At 42.8% G+C, this 18,076-nt stretch overlaps 1 protein-coding gene across 2 annotated transcripts in view; it reads left to right on the top strand.

Moving 5' to 3' along the window:
- Positions 1-2,984: 2,984 nt before the first annotated feature.
- The window catches only part of acsf2 (acyl-CoA synthetase family member 2), a 29,510-nt gene continuing 14,418 nt past the window's right edge, over positions 2,985-18,076 (top strand). Inside the window, exons 1-10 of one of the 2 annotated variants that reach the window (XM_021565038.2) lie at positions 2,985-3,175; positions 10,418-10,613; positions 14,298-14,426; positions 14,553-14,606; positions 14,806-14,924; positions 16,425-16,587; positions 16,866-16,961; positions 17,219-17,370; positions 17,516-17,607; positions 17,816-17,892. In XM_021565038.2, the coding sequence (XP_021420713.2) occupies positions 3,153-3,175; positions 10,418-10,613; positions 14,298-14,426; positions 14,553-14,606; positions 14,806-14,924; positions 16,425-16,587; positions 16,866-16,961; positions 17,219-17,370; positions 17,516-17,607; positions 17,816-17,892 (1,101 nt within the window). In that variant the 5' untranslated portion in view covers positions 2,985-3,152. The other variant, XM_021565037.2, reaches the window with a different exon arrangement.

Genomic DNA, 18,076 nt, shown 5'->3' with positions numbered 1-18,076 from the left:
ATGTCTGCCACCTTGATTACTCAAATGTTTCTCTCGACCTGTGCACCTACGTTGTAAACTTTAATTCATAGCCTAGGATGTAGCAACCTCATGATGGGTATAGGGAAAAGTAGAGTATCATGTAGTAGCCTAAACCCATTGACGTTACATTGAGCTGGGTGAATGGAATATGAATGATAGTCATCCAATGTGCTGTAACACAATTAAGGCCATGCTCCTAAAAGCAATAATCGCCCTCCCTCATCTTAAACGTCACCGACCGCCACTGACCTCCATACACTAACACCAATGTGTAAAACATTTTAGACAGTTTACAGAACCAAGACCTACATTTCACTTAAGACATTAACAATTAACAACAAGGTGCCTAGGACAGACTAGCAAATAGGTCAACTTCTGAGACAGGGAGACACACAGAGAGAGAGAGAGTACGTGAAGGGGTTGAATTGATCAATTGGAGATGAGATTCAGATGGGCTATTAATGTATTTCAGACTTTAATGAATGCAGCTGTTTGATGGGTTGTTGACATTGTGATTTGTTCAATGTCTACATATTCAACGATCAGTTTGTGCCAATTCTGTATGGAGTTGTTATTTTAGTTTCGAAAGATGCATTTCTTCTCCAGAGCAAAATATTTCCAGAGAAGTTTGTTTTGGTGGGGTAGAAGGTCAAGGTTGTCCAGGTCACCAAGGCGACAAAAGCCCTGTTTATACCTGGTTCTAACATGCATCCACTGTCCTGATCTAGTCCACATTCTGATTGTAGCCACATTTCCAGACAGGTAGGTGTAGATGATTAAAAGATGCATTGTGGTCTGACTGTGATTTGCCTGACAACCCTCCAGAGGTAGTCAGACATGCAAGCGTAGTCGGATCTGGACTGTGAAACCAATTAAATCATCATTATCCCTTGCCTTCTAAAATCATTGACAGGTGGCACCATTGACTTATGGCATCAATATAAATATTATTTTGAAATAATAGCTGTCAAATAATTTGCTGTAACCCTGCAATGACACAGGAATTGAAAGTGGTGGCTGGCTGGTTGGCTGCACTGCAAAAATGTTTGACCTGACTGTATTTTTTCTTGATGTGATGTTGTTTGACTTGAACTTGTTTGTTTTGTTAATATGTTAAATGTTTGTTTATATTTATTTATGTTGTTTATATTTTACAACAAAAACATTTAGTTGTTAGTAAATGCATTGAGTTCTGTAAATTGATGAATCATTGACCATCTTTGCCAGCTGTCCGATTGAATTCATTGATATGTGTTGGGAGTCAGCGGAGTCTGGTGGGAGGAGCTATAGGAGGACGGGCTTATTGTAATGGCTGAAATGGAATAAATGGTAGGAAGTCAAACATGTGGTTTCCATGTTTGATACCATTCCATACATTCCATTCCAGCCATTACAATCAATCACATTTATTTATAAAGCCCTTTTTACATCAGCCGATGTCACAAAGTGCTATACAGAAACCCAGCCTAAAACCTCAAACAGCAAGCAATGCAGATGTAGAAGCACGGTGGCTAGGAAGAACTCCCTAGAAAGGCAGAACAATGAGCCCCTCCTCCTATAGCGCCTCCCACCAGCCTCCACTGTTGGGAGTATACATGAGTATACCAAGTAAATCAGGGCAGAAAAGTTATCCAAACAATAGCACTACTTTCATTTGTAACTTTATTCTTATAAATGTATGGGGTGATCACATCAGAGCAAAAGCAAAGCAGCAGGATAGAGTTCTTACTAGAAATGTTGATGGGAGATTGAGGAAAAAACAAACAATTTAATACATTTTAGAATAAGGCTGTAACGTAACAAAATGTGGGAGAAGTCAAGGGGTCTGAATACTTTCCGAATGCTGTGATCGTATACAAATAATAAGAATTGATTGGGTTTACGGCTCCCGAGTGATTGCAGCAGTCTAAGGCACTGCATCTCAGTGCTAGAGGCGTCACTACAGACTCTGGTTCGATTCCAGGCTGTATCACAACCGGCCGTGATTGGGAGTCACATAGGGCGGTGCACAATAGGCCCAGTGTCGTCTGTAAATCATAATTAATTTTTAACTGAGTTGCCTAGTTAAATTAATGTTAAATAAATATAGCACTTTAACAATTGAGGCACTCAAAGCACTTTACATACTCACCTCATCCACCATCAATGTGTAGCATCCACCTTGTTGATGCACAGCGACAATTGTTGTGCCAGAACTCTCACCACACATCAGCTATCAGGTGGAGAGATGAGGAGTGATATGGCATTTAGGAATGAGGGGGATGAATAGGTGGCCATGATAGAATGTGGCCAGGTTGGGAATTTAGCCATGACACCGGGGTGAACACCCCTAATCTTACAATAAACGGCATGGGATTTTGAATGACCACAGAGTCAGGACACCCGTTTTAACGTCCCAACCCGAAAGACGGCACCCTACGCAGGACAATGTTCCCAAATGTAATCAAGGTTTGAAATTATTATGTTTTATTATATCTGTTTGAGCTTCTTGCGGTCATTTTGCAGTCAAATTATTTGATGTATTATTATGTTCCATACTTGAAGTACCATCTGCGTGAATGCAGCTTTCTCAAGCTTCTGTTATTCCAAAACACTCAATTTTATGACTGCCTTTTTGTATAATGTTAATATTATTATTTTTAACTAGGCAAGTCAGTTCATCTTATTTACAATGACGACCTACCCCGGCCAAACCCGGATGACGCTGGGGCAATTATGCGCTGCCAAATGGAACTCCCAATCACGGCCGGATGTGATACAGACTAGATTTTTGCTTGTATCCTTATTCCTTTTATTGTACTTAGTCTGTGTGGTGCCGTTTTTTTGGTTGTCTATGTAACCCCCGTTAAAAGAAAATAACATTATAATAAAAATATAATTACAAATAAAAGAACACAGCTAGCACACATCCTGTTGCAGTCCCTCCTCTAAGTAATTAAGTATTGTGGATGACATAAGAAACATTCATTCATGCAGTCGAAATGATTATCCGTCGTAGTTGTTTAAATTCGGATAGTGATTGGATCACGGATCAAACGTGTTAACTGAAAAAACATTTGTATGGGTGTTTTCAAGCCCAAAATGCTTGCTTGCTACACCAAAGAAAACAAAGAATAGAAACTGGTTACACCATGTACATTTGTGTCACCTGCAGGTCAGTGAAGCCTAACGCGCAACCTGGGAACAAAGTTCATCTGCTGTAATTTATGTAACAAAATCTGTCATCTCAACATACGGGTTTATTATACTGTTATTTTAAGGCGATATTATCTATGGCTGGAAGGCATTCCAAACCGACCAATCAGTGTCAAACAACAAGCATTTTCTACCTCTTTTAGGGTAGATTGGTGCAATGGGACTTGTTATACAACTACTGAAGGAATTTTCTTAACTCGATGGCGCATCACCAGGGTCAGCTTTAACTGCAGTCTATCGTTTGGTTTTTAATATTGTATAAACAGATTTTTTAAAGGATTTCTTAGATAATGTTTTCGAGGATTGCATTTGGCTCTCAGCCTCTTCGGTCGAATGTATTTTTTTCCAAGCCAGTAAAACTTTTGCAAAAACCAAGGACAACTTTTCCTTCACAAGGCAGTTGGTGAGTAACAATGCAGAGAACATGTTCATCCGTGACTCGTGATCAGTATTATTGTTATAGGCCTATGCGAAAATTGGTAACATCGTGGGAAATAAACTCTAAATAGATTGCCACTACTTGTTACAATAAATGTTATCATTCAGTGTTCCAGTTGTTTGGGGAAAACAACCCCTATATGCAACTGCGCAAAAATATTGATGTCACTTTTCATACTTAAACTGTTACCAAATTTGACCCAGTGAGTGTATAAAAACTGAATAATGCATTTGATTTATTCTCTGGAGACACCAAAGGTATTTGAGCTGCAGAAGTTTCAAGAATCCTCCCAACCCCAAATCGAGTGACTGTGCATTAGACCACACAGGCTTACAATCACAGATAACTAATTATTGTCGACTTGTTACATGTGTATCTCCTAACTTCCAATATTTTCTCTTTGCTCTTTCATTTTAAATGGTTATTCAAGAATAGGGTGCAGATTAACCTTGGCTGCTATTGGATATGGTGGGGCATTTCCTCAGGCTAGCTCAGAAATAATATTTTAAGCAGATCTCAAAATGAAAGTATCATGTTTCAGCTGAGGGTGCTACCTCATTCGGAAAGCATTCAGAACCCTGGACTTTTTCTACATTTTGTTACGTTACAGCCTTATTCTAAAAGTGATTAAATAGTTTTTTCCCTATATCAATTTACACACAATACCCCTAATGACAAAGCGAAAACACGTTTAGATTTTTTTGCAAATGTATTAAAAATAAAAAACGCAAATATCACATTTACATTAGTATTCAGACCCTTATTTACTCAGTACTTTGTTGAAGCACCTTTGGCAGCGATTACAGACTCAAAGATTATTGGTTATGATGCTACAAGCTTGGCACACCTAAATTTGGGGAGTTTATCCCATTCTTCTCTGCAGATCATCTCAAACTCTGTCAGGGCGCCAAATTCAAAACAACAGAAATCTCATAATTAAAATTCCTCAAACATACAAGTATTATACACCATTTTTTAAAGATAAACTTCTCGTTAATCCAGCCACAGTGTCTGATTTCAAAAAGTCTTTACGGCGAAAGCACACCTTGCGATTATGTTAGGTTAGCGCCAAGTCACAGAAAAACATACAGCCATTTTCGGAGAAGGAGATGTGTCACAAAACTCAGAAATAGCGTTATAAATATTCACTTACCTTTGATCTTCATCGGAATGCTCTCCCAGGAATCCCAGTTCCACAATAAATGTTTGTTTTGTTCGATAAAGTCCATTTATCTCCAAATACCTCCTTTTTGTTCAAGCATTTAGCACAGTAATCCAAACGCTATTTCTGAGTTTTGTGACACATCTCCTTCTCCGAAAATGGCTGTATGTTTTTCTGTGACTTGGCGCTGACCTAACATAATCGCAAGGTGTGCTTTCGCCGTAAAGACTTTTTGAAGTCAGACACTGTGGCTGGATTAACGAGAAAAGCAATTAGTTCAGACGAAAAGTCAAAAAAGTTATATTACAATTTGAGTCAAACGATGTATAGAATCAATCTTTAGGATGTTTTTAACATAAATCTTCAATAATGTTTCAACTGGACAATTCCTTTGTCTTTAGAAATGAAAAGGAATGCAGCTAGCTTTCACGGCCGCGCGCGCCTGACTGAGCTCATGGCATTCTGCCAGACCTCTTAGTCAAACAGCTCTTATTCTCTCACCCTTCACAGTAGAAGCATGAAACAAGGTTCTGAAGACCTAGTGGAATCCTTAGGAAGTGCAATATGACCCCATAGACACTGTATATTGGATAGGCAAATACTTGAAAACCTACAAACCTCAGATTTCCCATTTCGTGGTTGGATCTTTTCTCAGGTTTTTGCCTGCCACATGAGTTGTGTTATACTCACAGACATCATTCAAACAGTTTTTGAAACTTCAGAGTGTTTTCTATCCAAATCTACTACTTATTGGCATAGTCTAGCTTTTGGGCCTGAGTAGCAGACAGTTTACTCTGGGCACCTTATTCATCCAAGCTACTCAATACTGCCCCCGTTCCCAAAGAAGAACAAATTCTTATTTACAGTGACGGCCTACTAGTATTCTGATCATGGAATTCCGAACACGTCATGCATCTACACCTACATTTAAATGTGTCTACAGTGTCTGGATTACCTTTTCCCACAGTATATTCAAATGTCAGTATGCATTCTACAGGCAGTGGAACAGGCAAAATATGATAATCACACATCTGATGGCAGTAGCTAACTACTGTAGCTAGCAAGCAATGCTAAATAGATTGCAAAACGGTTGCTCAGTTGGTTGAGCATGTTGCTTGCAACGCCAGGGTTGTGGGTTCGATACCCACGGCGTCCAGTATGAAAAAATCTATGCACTCGCTACTTTAAGTCGCTCTGGATAAGAGCGTCTGCTAAATGATACAAAAATGATACATTTTTCGAAAATATTAGCTTGCTGGCTAGCATTTATGAGGCCAGCAAACACGGCCCTCATGCTAGGAACGTATTTCCTCCAATATTATAATAAAAACGTTGCCCACTGTGTGCACTTTCCGTAGCCTGATTGCGTCCAGACTGAGGAGAAATCCGCACACAATGCATCCCTGACCACCACCTGAAGTGGTCAGCCAGATCTGAACACAATCGGACCACAAAGCGACTTTTGTGCGTCTAGAATCGTCTTTTCAATGCGATCTTCATATTCTGATAGCAGAAGGCGCATGTAAGTATCAAGTGTAGAGACGACCATAGTAAATGTAAATCTGGGATACTCCAAATTAGTTTTGTATGGTAACATAAGACAGAAGTTGTACATACAGTAGGGCAGAAATAAAAGCAGGGTGGTTGTATAATGCGAACATCTAGCAACCCAAAGGTTGAATGTTCGAATCTCATCATGGACAACTTTATTATCTTTGCAACTACTTACTACGCAAACATCTAGCAAGGTTGCATGTTCGAATGTCATCACTGACAACTTTATAATTTTTACTAATTAGAAACTTTGCAACTTCTTGCTACTTTGCAACTACTTAACATGTTAGCTAACCCCAAACCCAACTAGTCACTCAATGGGAGAGCCGTACCCCTGGCGGACAGGATGAGTTAAGATGTTAATATCAGAGTTATTCCGTACCATGGGTGTGATGTGCATACCCCCACCCGCCCCCACCAAATAAATTCCTGGGCATGTAGTGTCAGTTCCTTGAGACTCTTCCTGAGGTTACAAGGGAACTGACATCTGGACTAGCATGGTCCCTAGCTCATAGAACCGTGGTTACGTGAGTAACCTTTCTATTTTGCTTAAGGGACTATGCTAGTCACTCAATGGGATGACTACGAGAGTAAGTCGGTTCCTCTAGGGCACAGCCTAGAGCAACACATCACCATAGGTGTTCAAGGCAGTACCTGGCTCAACCGCAGGTTACTGTTTGGAGGGAAGGGTAGCACCAAGCACAGCTGAACTCATACCGTGCGGGTCAGCCACATTCACCCGATAAAACCTTGCAAAGGTACTAGGCGACGCCTAGCTGGCAGCTTCACATATGTCAGAGAGGGGGACTCCCTTAAGCAGTGTCCAGGAGGTGGCAACTCCCCTGGTGGAATGTGCTACCACAGAGGATGGCACTGGGTGGCCAGCTTGGCTATATGCTTGCAGGATAGTAACAACCGTTTTCAGAGAGGCTTACCCTGTACTCTCGAAAGCACACAAACAGATTATCAGATGATGAGTCCACTCCACGTACGCGTTTAGGGATCTCACAGGACACGGAGCGCGTACATCAAAATCATGAGCCCCAGGGGGTATGGTGGTGGACAAGGCTGTTTCTCTGTTCACGTGACCTGGGGGCAGGACCTTTGGTAGGAAAGCAGGATTAGGCCGCAGAGTAACGATCGCCTTACCTGGGCCTAGACGATAACGCTCATCACTAACCGATAAAGCATGGAGCCTGCCAACCCTCTTGGTCGAGGCGATTTCCACCAGAAACGCAGTCTTAAAAGAGAGGTGTTCAAGTCTATAACATCTAACAGTTCAAAGGGAGGTCTGGATATTACTCCAAGAACCAGAAACAAATCCCATTTGTGAACCGATGGGGCTCTTGCTGGGCGTAATCGACAGACTCCCTTAAGTAACCTTGGCATGAGCGGATGGCTGCCAAGCGGACTATCCTGCTCTTCATCATGACTTGCTGAAATGGCTGCAGCGTATACAGTACCTTAAGTGTGGATGCTTCCCTGCCAGCATTGAACAAAGACCTCTATTACTGGAGCACAGTTTATGTTCCAAGATTCTGGACCAACACCCAGCTCCCCACACCACTGGCAGAACACACACCACGTCGTGTCATTGGTTAATGTGGTGGACGGGGCCCTGGCCTTCTGTAAGATGTTAACAACAAGAGGGCTCAAGATCTAAATCAGACCTATTTCGCTGTTCAGTGGCTAGGCCCACAGCTTCAGGCGGCAGGGATTTGGATGCCACAATGTGTCCTTCGCCTGTGACAATAGGTCCGGCCTCCGAGGTAGTTCCCATGCTGTCCCCGCTAGGAGTGACAGTATTGACCTTAATCAGTGGGGTCTCAGCCATCTGGGGGCAATCAGAAGGACCTGGTTTCCCGATTCTGTTCAGAGTCGTTGGAATCATTGGGATTGGGGGGAAGGTGTATAGTTTCTTCCTCAGCCACTCGTGGGCCAGGGCATCTAGGCCACATGGCCCGGGGGGGTTTGAATATTGAGAAACAGAGGGGACACTGTGTGTACCTCTGAGCCAAAAAAATCCACCTCCGCTTCCCTAAAGAATAACAACATGCGACTCACTATTCAGGGATGTAGTCGCCACTCCCCATCTGGAGGGGAGGAGACCCATCAGTCTTTTACACTGAAGAACAGGTACCTTCTGGTCTTGGACAAAAGGATTGAGGTGATCTACAATTTTCTGGACTCGCTCTTTGGTGAGATGAGCCCTCCATTAGAGACGAGTCGATCCGCATGCCCACGAATATCACAGTTCGTGTGTGGACCAGGTAGCTTTTTTGCATGTTCAACCGGAGGCCTAGCTCTGAGATGTGCTTCACGAGAGCTGTCGTTTATGCTGCTGCCTGTTCTCATGACTGAGTTTAGATTAGCCAATCGTCTAGGTCATTTAGTACTAAAATCGCTTGTGATGTTAAGGGTGCTAGAGCGGCATCCATGCATTTTGTGAATGTTCTTGGTGCCAGGAAGAGGCTGAAAGGTAACACTTGGTACTCACGCTATACCGTTGAATGCAAAGCGCGGAACTTCCTGTGAGCTGGGTGGATCGATATGTGGAAGCAGGCATCTTTTAGGTCAACAGTGGTGGACCACTGGCCTGGGCTGATAGCCTGTAGGATGCAGGACGAAGATGGCACTTTGAAGGGGAGGGTTTTCAAGCACCGGTTGAGAGGCCTCAAGTCCAGGATGGGGCAAAAGCCACCATCCCTCTTGAGGACTAAGATCTTAGAACCCAATGTGCTTAGAATCCACTCCTCAGAACCCACTGTGCTGTTCTGATTGTTTGAGTTGTCTGATTGCCTCCCTGATGGAGAAGAATGCAATCTCTAGTTGAAGAGCTTCTATTTTCAGGGGGTCGGCTGTTGTAGTTGACCAGACCCCTCTGAAAGGTGGTGGACGGCATCGGAACTGGAGTTTTTACCCCTGTAGTACTGTATCCAGAGGGACTCCACAAGCTCCTCCCACAAGCTCAAGCCATTGCCACACCCATCAGGATGACTGAGGGGGCCCTTCGGAGCAGAGGGACGGTGCTTGTTATGTCGCTGCCTGTGCTGGTGGGGGCGCCACTGCTGACCCGGAGTCTATTGATCTGGGTGATCTCGGCATGGCTGGTTTGGTGGAGGACCCAAGCGGCCTTTTGAGGCAGGGGAAAGCTGAGGTCTAGACTGCAATTGTCTCTGCCCTGCGTTACCCTACCCAGAGGGACCCATGCAAGACTGCATGGGACACTAGGACCAACATTTGGCCTGGGGAGATGGGGAGCTCCATAAAAGTTTTTTTCACAGAGGCTGACATTTTTGTCTGTGAGAGCCAAAGCTGTCTGCGTGACAAGATGACTGTAAACAGGGCTTTGTCATTAGCACGTGACATCATAGCCAATCATGCTTCATATACTGTAGGCGTGGGCCGAGAGTAGCACTGAAGGGGGAATCCACAGCCTGAATTGCATGCTCTAAGCCTAGGCACATCCATACAGGTGGAATGGGCATCAATACCAGAGGTATTGATGTGAGAAGCCAGACTCAACTGACACAATAACAGACTATGTGTGAGGAGAGGTCCTGAGAACAGAGTGGTCAGGCACGCGGCTCTGAATCTCACTCCGGCAACAGCTGCGGAGTCTCCCCTAGCCTGGGTGGGAGCTGCATGAACTGTCAAGTGTAAACACGGACTAAATGTCTAGCCTAACCAATGAATTTATTCTCCCTCTCCTCTCATTGTGTTGAATGTGCACCTCCCCCTCCCTTGCCCTAGACTCCTATTCACCCTCCCTGTCCTCATCTGTCTCACATTTTAACCATTTAACTCATTTACTTGGACTACTTTTCCCTACTGTATGCCCCATTTTGACACTATCTCAAATGATGTCCTACTCAAACTGTTTCCATGGCCCCCATAATTTTTCGGAAAATCCTCTTATGAATATCACCCTTTATTGAATTCTATTTTAATTTAAAGGCTGTGTACGGATTCCAGTTTGTTTGACTTTTAAACCCCGGACCATTTCAGATCTGTAACTTCAGCTCTCTCTCTATTTTCCCACCTAGTGCAGTCCATGTGGACAGTCCACCCACTATCCCCACACTTACCACCAGCTATGCTCATGGCACCTCCTCCAAGTCTCTACTCTTCAGTACGGTCGGTGGGAGCCTCCAGGCTTCAGCTGAACGCTTTCCAGACCGGGAGGCTGTAGTGTTCCTACAGGACGGGGTCAGGAAGACCTTCTCACAGCTCCAGCAGGATGTGAGTGGTGTCTACTTCCTATTTTCTACTAATCCTATGCCAAACAGATTAGGGGTACACAAGGGCTCTTTCTGTAGTGTGTGCAAGACTTCAAATCCTTGATTCCTCAACTCCTTGCCTCTATCTCAAAGCTCATTGAAGGAGGAGATCCAAGGCGAGAGAGTTAAGGAATCAAGGATTTTGAGGCTTGCACACTTCTCAGACCGAGCCAAGACACTTGTCCTCTCGCCACCTCCAAAAGGAATTGTAACATCTAATTGAAACAGCATGTTCTACGCCCATTTAAGGGAAACCCTATGGAGGCAGATGTATAAAAAAGCAAAGTGTGTTATTGTTTGCAATATGAATACAGTAACACGTGAGTACACAAAATGGCTTATCATCCATATCTACACATGCAGTCAGAGCTGGCCCTAGCCTTTTGGATGCCCTATGTGACATTTTGTTAGACTTGCTGTCATTCTCATTTATATTTGTTGTCACTTATTAAGCATGAAGTATTTCATATTTTTTGGTCCACTTAAAGGATTGCTGTATATCATGAGTTATTTTTCTTATTTCCTTTATGTAGTTTTTTTACCCTATTCATTTTATATCCTGAGATTTTAGAGTAGTCTTAAAATATTTTTATCAAAGGGGGCATAGAGTTTTCAATATTAGTCAGGTATATCAGGAGATCATCTGCAAATAAGTTTAGTTTATATTAATGTTTACCATGATACCTGTTACGTTTGGGTCCTGTCTAATTCTTTCTGTAAGCGGTTCAGTTGACAGTGCAAACAGGAGGGGGGAGAGGGGACATCCCTGTCTTGTGCCCTGCCCCTTTTCGAAAGGAATTGAATCAGATAATGTATTATTTGGTCAATTCTTGCTTTATGACATTTATATAATGTTTGTATAACATTTATTATTTCAGCTGGAAAGTTTTGAATAGAAAGGCAATCCAAGATTGTCAAAAGCCTTTTCAGCATCAATAGCCATTATTGACAAATCTCTATCTTTTTAAACTTTTGCCAAGTAGGATATTATCATTCTCTTAAGGCATCCCAAATTATATTGGTGATCGGCTTTTCTCTGTCCTCTGACAACGATCTGATTTCATTATATCATGAATGTTTGAATCTAGTAAATTGTTGAGTACATTCAATTCTTGAATAGCTTTTGTTACTTTGAGAAAAAAATGGATAATCTTTTGTTGTTAGGAATAGTAATCTTCAGGTGTCCTAGTAAATATTTGGAGGCTCCCTAAATGTGCCTTTTTACAACATCTGTCAATCTTATCTAATGTAGAATTTAGGTCACCTGCTAAAATAATAGTTCCTGTCTGGATTTGATCTAATATATCTGAAATTTATCTGAAAACACCAGATGTGCCCCTGGTGGGATATACAATAAAAGCAATGTATATTTTTCCCCATGCAAGGTACTGTACAATTCAAAATGAGAAAATATGCTGAGATAAGGGAAAATGGTGTATTCTTATTTATCAGGATGCTTACAGTTTTGTTGTTGCTACAGTAGGTTTTGTTCTGTAGATTTAAAAAAGGAATCTGTTACTTCATTGACAAACTCAGCAAAAAAAGAAATGTCCCCTTTTCAGGACCCTGTCTTTCAAAGATGTCTTTCAAAGATAATTTGTAAAAATCAAATAACTAAACAGATCTTCATTGTAAAGCGTTTAAACACTGTTTCCCATGCTTGTTAATCAACATGCACCTGTGGAACAGTCGTTAATACACTAACAGCTTACAGACGGTAGGCAATTAAGGTCACAGTTATGAAAACCTAGGACACTAAAGAGGCCTTTCTACTGACTCTGGAAAAACACCAAAAGAAAGATTCCCAGGGTCCCTGCTCATCTGCATGAACGTGCCTTAGGCATGCTGCAAGGAGGCATGAGGACTGCAGATGTGGCTAGGGTAATAAATTGCAATGTCCGTACTGTGAGACGCCTAAGACAGCGCTACAGGGAGACAGGACGGACAGCTGATGGTCCTCGCAGTGGCAGACCACGTGTAACAACACCTGCACAGGATCAGTACATCTGAAAATCACACCTGTGGGACAGGTACAGGATGGCAACAACCACTGCCCGAGTTACACAAGAAACGCACAATCACTCCATCAGTGCTCAGACTGTCCGCAATAGGCTGAGAGAGGCTGGACTGAGGGCTTGTAGGCAGGTCCTCACCAGACATCACCGGCAACAATGTCACCTAGGGGCACAAACCCACTGTTGCTGGACCAGACAGGACCGGCAAAAAGTGCTCTTCACTGATGAGTCGCGGTTTTGTCTCACCACGGGTGATGGTCGGATTCACGTTTATCGTCGAAGGAATGAGAGTTAGACCGAGGCCTGTACTCGAGCGGGATTGATTTTGGAGGTGGATGGTCCGTTATGGTCTGGGGCGGTGCGTCACCGCATCATCGGACTGAGCTTGTCATTGCAGGCAATCTCCACGCCGTTCGTTACAGGGAAGACATCCTCCTCCCTCATGTGGTACCCTTCCTGCAGGCTCATCCTGACGTGACCCTCCAGCATGACAATGCCACCAGCCATACTGCTCGTTCTGTGCATGATTTACTGCAAGACAGGAATGCCAGTGTTCTGCCATGGCCAGCGAAGAGCCCGAATCTCAATCCCATTGAGCATGTCTGGGACCTGTTGGATCGGAGGGTGAGGGCTAGGGCCATTCCCCCCAGAAATGTCCGGGAACTTGCAGGGGCCTTGGTGGAAGAGTGGGGTAACATTTTCACAGCAAGATTGGGCAAATCTGGTGCAGTCCATGAGGAGATCGACTGCAGTACTTAGTATCTGGTGTGGCCACCAGCTGCATTGACTGTTACTTTTGATTTTTACCCCCCTTTGTTCAGGGACACATTATTCCATTTCTGTTAGTCACATGTCTGTGGAACTTGTTTAGTTTATGTATCAGTTGTTGAATCTTATGTTCACAAAAATATTTGCACATTACGTTTGCTGAAAATAAACGCAGTTGACAGTGAGAGAACGTTTTTTTTTTTTGCTGAGTTTGGGTTATCTTAAGCAGTTGTGGCTATTTAACAAGACCCCAATGGTTGGAAGAACGCAGTGAGCTGGGTTGGAGGCAAAGTCTAACCTGGTGTGATCTCCAGGTTATGAAAGCATTAAACTAAGTCCAAAATGTGACCAATGACACCAAACGTATTAACAGTATTTGTCCTGGGACTACGGTAACCAGGCAGTAGCTGGTATCTGATTAGAAAGTGATTTCTACAGTACTTACCTGCTGTGGATACAGCTACCCATGATATGACTGGGCATAGCGTGGATAGAGTTCAGATAGCCAAACCTTGACTTTTGAAGTTAAACATTAATTCGGCAATAAAGAATTGTCACGTGTTTGGGTAACAACCAGCTGTGTCGCTCACTCAGTTTGGTTTAGATTCTATTGATAGTAATAGTAATCAATAATGTATTTCTGCAGTTTCTTTTATGCGGTTCTGATTAATTCAATGTTGAAATGTGCACTACAAAATACCCCTTTAGATATGTTTTACCATATCTCTTGCTACTGTTTTACTCAACTGTCTCTCAATTCCCCTGTCTCTTTCAGCAATGCTGCTGTGAATCGCTTTCTAGCGTCCAGCTATGCATTGATTACCATTACCTCTTTGTGCTGACGGTGCTCCATTATGGCTCAGGTGGACCAGGCTGCTGCAGGCCTCCTGGCACTGGGACTGAAGAGGGGGGACCGACTGGGCATGTGGGGACCCAACACATATGAGTGGGTCCTGTTCCAGTTTGCCTCAGCCAAGGCTGGCATCATACTGGTGAGCGTGGACACTGGTGGCATGGAGGAGGAATCTTAACAGGGGAAAGAGGTTTTTCAACCTCAATTGTGAAGTCAAGTACATTAAAGCGGATGTTTTCAGTGGTTATGCTTTGTCTTCTGACAGGTGTCTGTGAATCCAGCCTATCAGGTGCAGGAGTTGGAGTTTGCTTTGAGGAAGGTGGGTCACTTGAGTTGCCACGTCATGTTTTGTTCCATGAAAGTTGCACTGGGTGTGACACTATTAAGTACGGTGCAGAGATTATTGCTAGTTAAACAGTTTATTATGAGGATAAAGGCAATGATGTTGATGATGTTCATTGGTGGTAATAACAGTGTGTTCATTGGTGGTAATGATGTAGTTTCCTGCTTTGGTGCAGGTTGGATGCAATGCCATTGTGTGCCCGACCCAGTTTAAGACCCAGAAGTACTGTGACATGCTCAGGCAGATCTGTCCAGAGATGGACACTGCTATCCCAGGATCGGTCAAGAGTGCCAGGTATGACCACACTGTTTCCATATACAATCACAACTCTTCTTTTGACAAAATAACACAATTTCAGTTACACTGAATGATGATCAAATTACAATGGGTTGTGTTCTGGTGGGTGCAAAGCACTAAATATTGCAGATAGAAAAATTCTACAGCTCAGACGATTCTCTGATCTATTCTACATGACTGAGAAGCATGGCTGTCTGTTCTACATGTTTTTCTATCGGAATGTTTTGTTACATTTAGTGCTGAGCGACTAGAGCTTTTTGAGGTCGGTTCAGTTTGAAAAATAATCATGTTTTTCGGAGAAAAAAACAACAGTAAAAGCAATACACATTTTGTGGGTTGAATGCTGTAAGAACACAGAGTAAAACAATTAAGGAAAGTCCCATGATGGATGTGACTTGCCATAACTGCTTTTCACTTATTAACCATCATTTATTCACATTACTTTACTAAAATATTTCAGTTGTTGTGTATATTTGTTTCAATTGATGACTTTATTATTTCTTTCCAAGTCATCTTCTCAATAGAGCTCTATATGCTGTCTGGCAAAATCACTATTTTAGTAATTATTCTTCAAAGTAAATAAGGCATACTTTTATGACTGCTAAATACCAACTGTCAAACACTTAGATCAGGAATGGGCAACTAGCGGCCCCCCTTTTGAAGGCCTTCGGATCAATAAAAAATGTAATACTAATATGTGTATATATATATTTTTTTTGGGGGGAAACTCTGTCGTCTCACCTTACTGTTAGAATAGTCACTGATAGTCAGTCAATTAGCCCATGTCAGGCAAAACATTTTTAGATTGCTTTGTTTAGTGGCCAGATATCTAAACTTACTATCATGGTTGAATTACTGGGCGGGGGGCCCCCACTGATTGACAAATGTTTTTTTTAAGTCTCACTCATATATCATATAAAAAAACTGCAAACATTTCTTCTCTGCCCCATGGCAAAATGTGTAGAAATGCAGCAAATTTGCTTTAAAACTTCAATTTTCTCTACCACCAAATGTCAAAATGTGCACCCCCATCTAAGTTGCCCATCCCTGACTTAGATCTTGTATTTTCCAGTAGAGATACCACTAGATCGCGCATTCTTCTCTCTTTTACGTAGCAGTTGTAAAAAAAAAAAAAAACATTGAACGAAAAAGTTTGCGCGCAATGAATTATGGTCATTGTAGTTAATTGCCACATTATCTGCACTCAACTAAGTAGAATATTGGCCTGTTGGAAATTACAACTTCCTACTATAATCGCACAGTTGGGGCTTGATATGATTTATCTCTACAGAAACTGTAATGTGCTTATTAAACTCACAGAAAAAAATACAAACCGACTTCAGTCAATTAGTTGTTTAAAAATAACTGAAATGTCAGATAATCGCTCAGCTTTAGTTACATTGCACTCCACTGAGCTCACACGATTGATTATCTGTTCTATTCTACATAATGTATTTCTATCTGAATGTTTTGTTACGTGTGACCCTCCCTCCTCAGACTCCCTGACCTCCACACAGTGATCGTGACAGACAGCCGGCAGCCGGGGATGTACCACCTAGAGGACGTGATGCAGGCAGGGAGCAGCCAGCATATGCAGCAGCTGGAGGAGCTGCAGAAGAAACTGTCCTTCGACGACCCCATCAATATTCAGTTCACATCGGTACTTTTAGTAAACTGTATATACTCTCACTCTCTATTCTTCCCATTTGATCCTGTGCTCACAGTTCGTCTTTACATGGTCATGGTGTCCAACAAATCTATACTGTGAATTCATGTTAAATCCTCTGTTGACAGGGATCTGAATCATAATACTCAACAGTATTTAGTCATGATGCATGTCACCTGTGCATGCCCCAGTTGACCTATTCAAGTGCATTTGCGAATATGCATTGCTTTGTGCCCACTATTTCTCTGACGTACTTGTTTGTCTGATGTCAGGGTACGACGGGGAACCCTAAAGGTGCCACCCTCTCCCACCACAACATCGTCAACAATGCCTACTTCATTGGCATGCGACTTGGATATGACTGGAGGGTGAGTGCCCTGCCTACACAGACACATATGATTCCAGACAATGAGTTAGTTAGGCTGCGTTTAGACAGGCAGCCAATTCAGATTTTTTTTCTTCCACTAATTGGTCTTTTGACCAATCACATCAGATACTTTCACATCAGATCTTTTTCAGAGCTGATCTGATTGGTCAGAAGACTTGGTCAAAAATCAGAATTTGGCTGCCTGTCTAAACATAGCCATAGAGTCACTAGGGTAGTCTTTAATCCATGTCCCCTCAGTCTCAGGTACGCGTGTGCCTGCCTGTGCCCATGTACCACTGCTTCGGCTCGGTGGGTGGTGGCATTGTCATGGCCACGCATGGCATCACGTTGGTCTCTCCCTCCACTGGGTACGACGGACGCGCCAACCTGGCAGCTATGGAGAGTGAAAGGTATGGCAGAAATAACTAAGTCCTGGTGGTAAACATGCATTCAGTGTTATTGAGGACATTTCTGGGACAGTAAACTGTGGTGTAGGTTGTGTGCTTTGCGCCTCGATCAAGTGTATCCACTTTTCCCACCCCCTCCCTCCACCAGGTGTACCTTTGTCTATGGCACTCCTACTATGTACATCGACATGCTGGGCCAGCCTGACTTGGCCAAGTTTGACTTGTCGTCTGTGGAGGGAGGTGAGAGATCATGTTTTTAACTCCGCTCATTTGTTTCTGTTCTAATCATATTCTGGAAATCGGCTGGATTGAAGATGAGTTAGGATGGCCATTGATTGGGATGAAATCCTGCATACTCGGGGGGTCCTGTAGGACCGTTATTGAGCCATCTTTATATTGCTTATATCAAATGTACTGTATCTTAGATGTGTTTATTTATGCATTTTAGGCATCATGGCTGGTTCCCCGTGTCCACCTGAAATAGTGAAGAAGGTCATTTCTACCATGGGCATTAAGGAGTTCGTAGTGAGTCATGTTTTCTTAATTAAGTTAATTGATTAATTAAAGTTAGCTAAATGATTACTGAATATTATTTATTGTCCAGAGAGTTCACTCACCTGGTTTCCCAGGCCTGAGTCAGTCCCTGGTTAGAGGTGGAAGCTCAAAACCAGCTGTGGGGTAACCCTTCAGGACCACTACTGGGTACAGA

Source organism: Oncorhynchus mykiss, chromosome 16, assembly GCF_013265735.2.
Source record: "Oncorhynchus mykiss isolate Arlee chromosome 16, USDA_OmykA_1.1, whole genome shotgun sequence".
Classification (NCBI taxonomy): domain Eukaryota; kingdom Metazoa; phylum Chordata; class Actinopteri; order Salmoniformes; family Salmonidae; genus Oncorhynchus; species Oncorhynchus mykiss.
The sequence above is the reverse complement of the archived record's forward strand: the minus strand, read 5'-3'. Positions and strand labels throughout refer to the sequence as shown.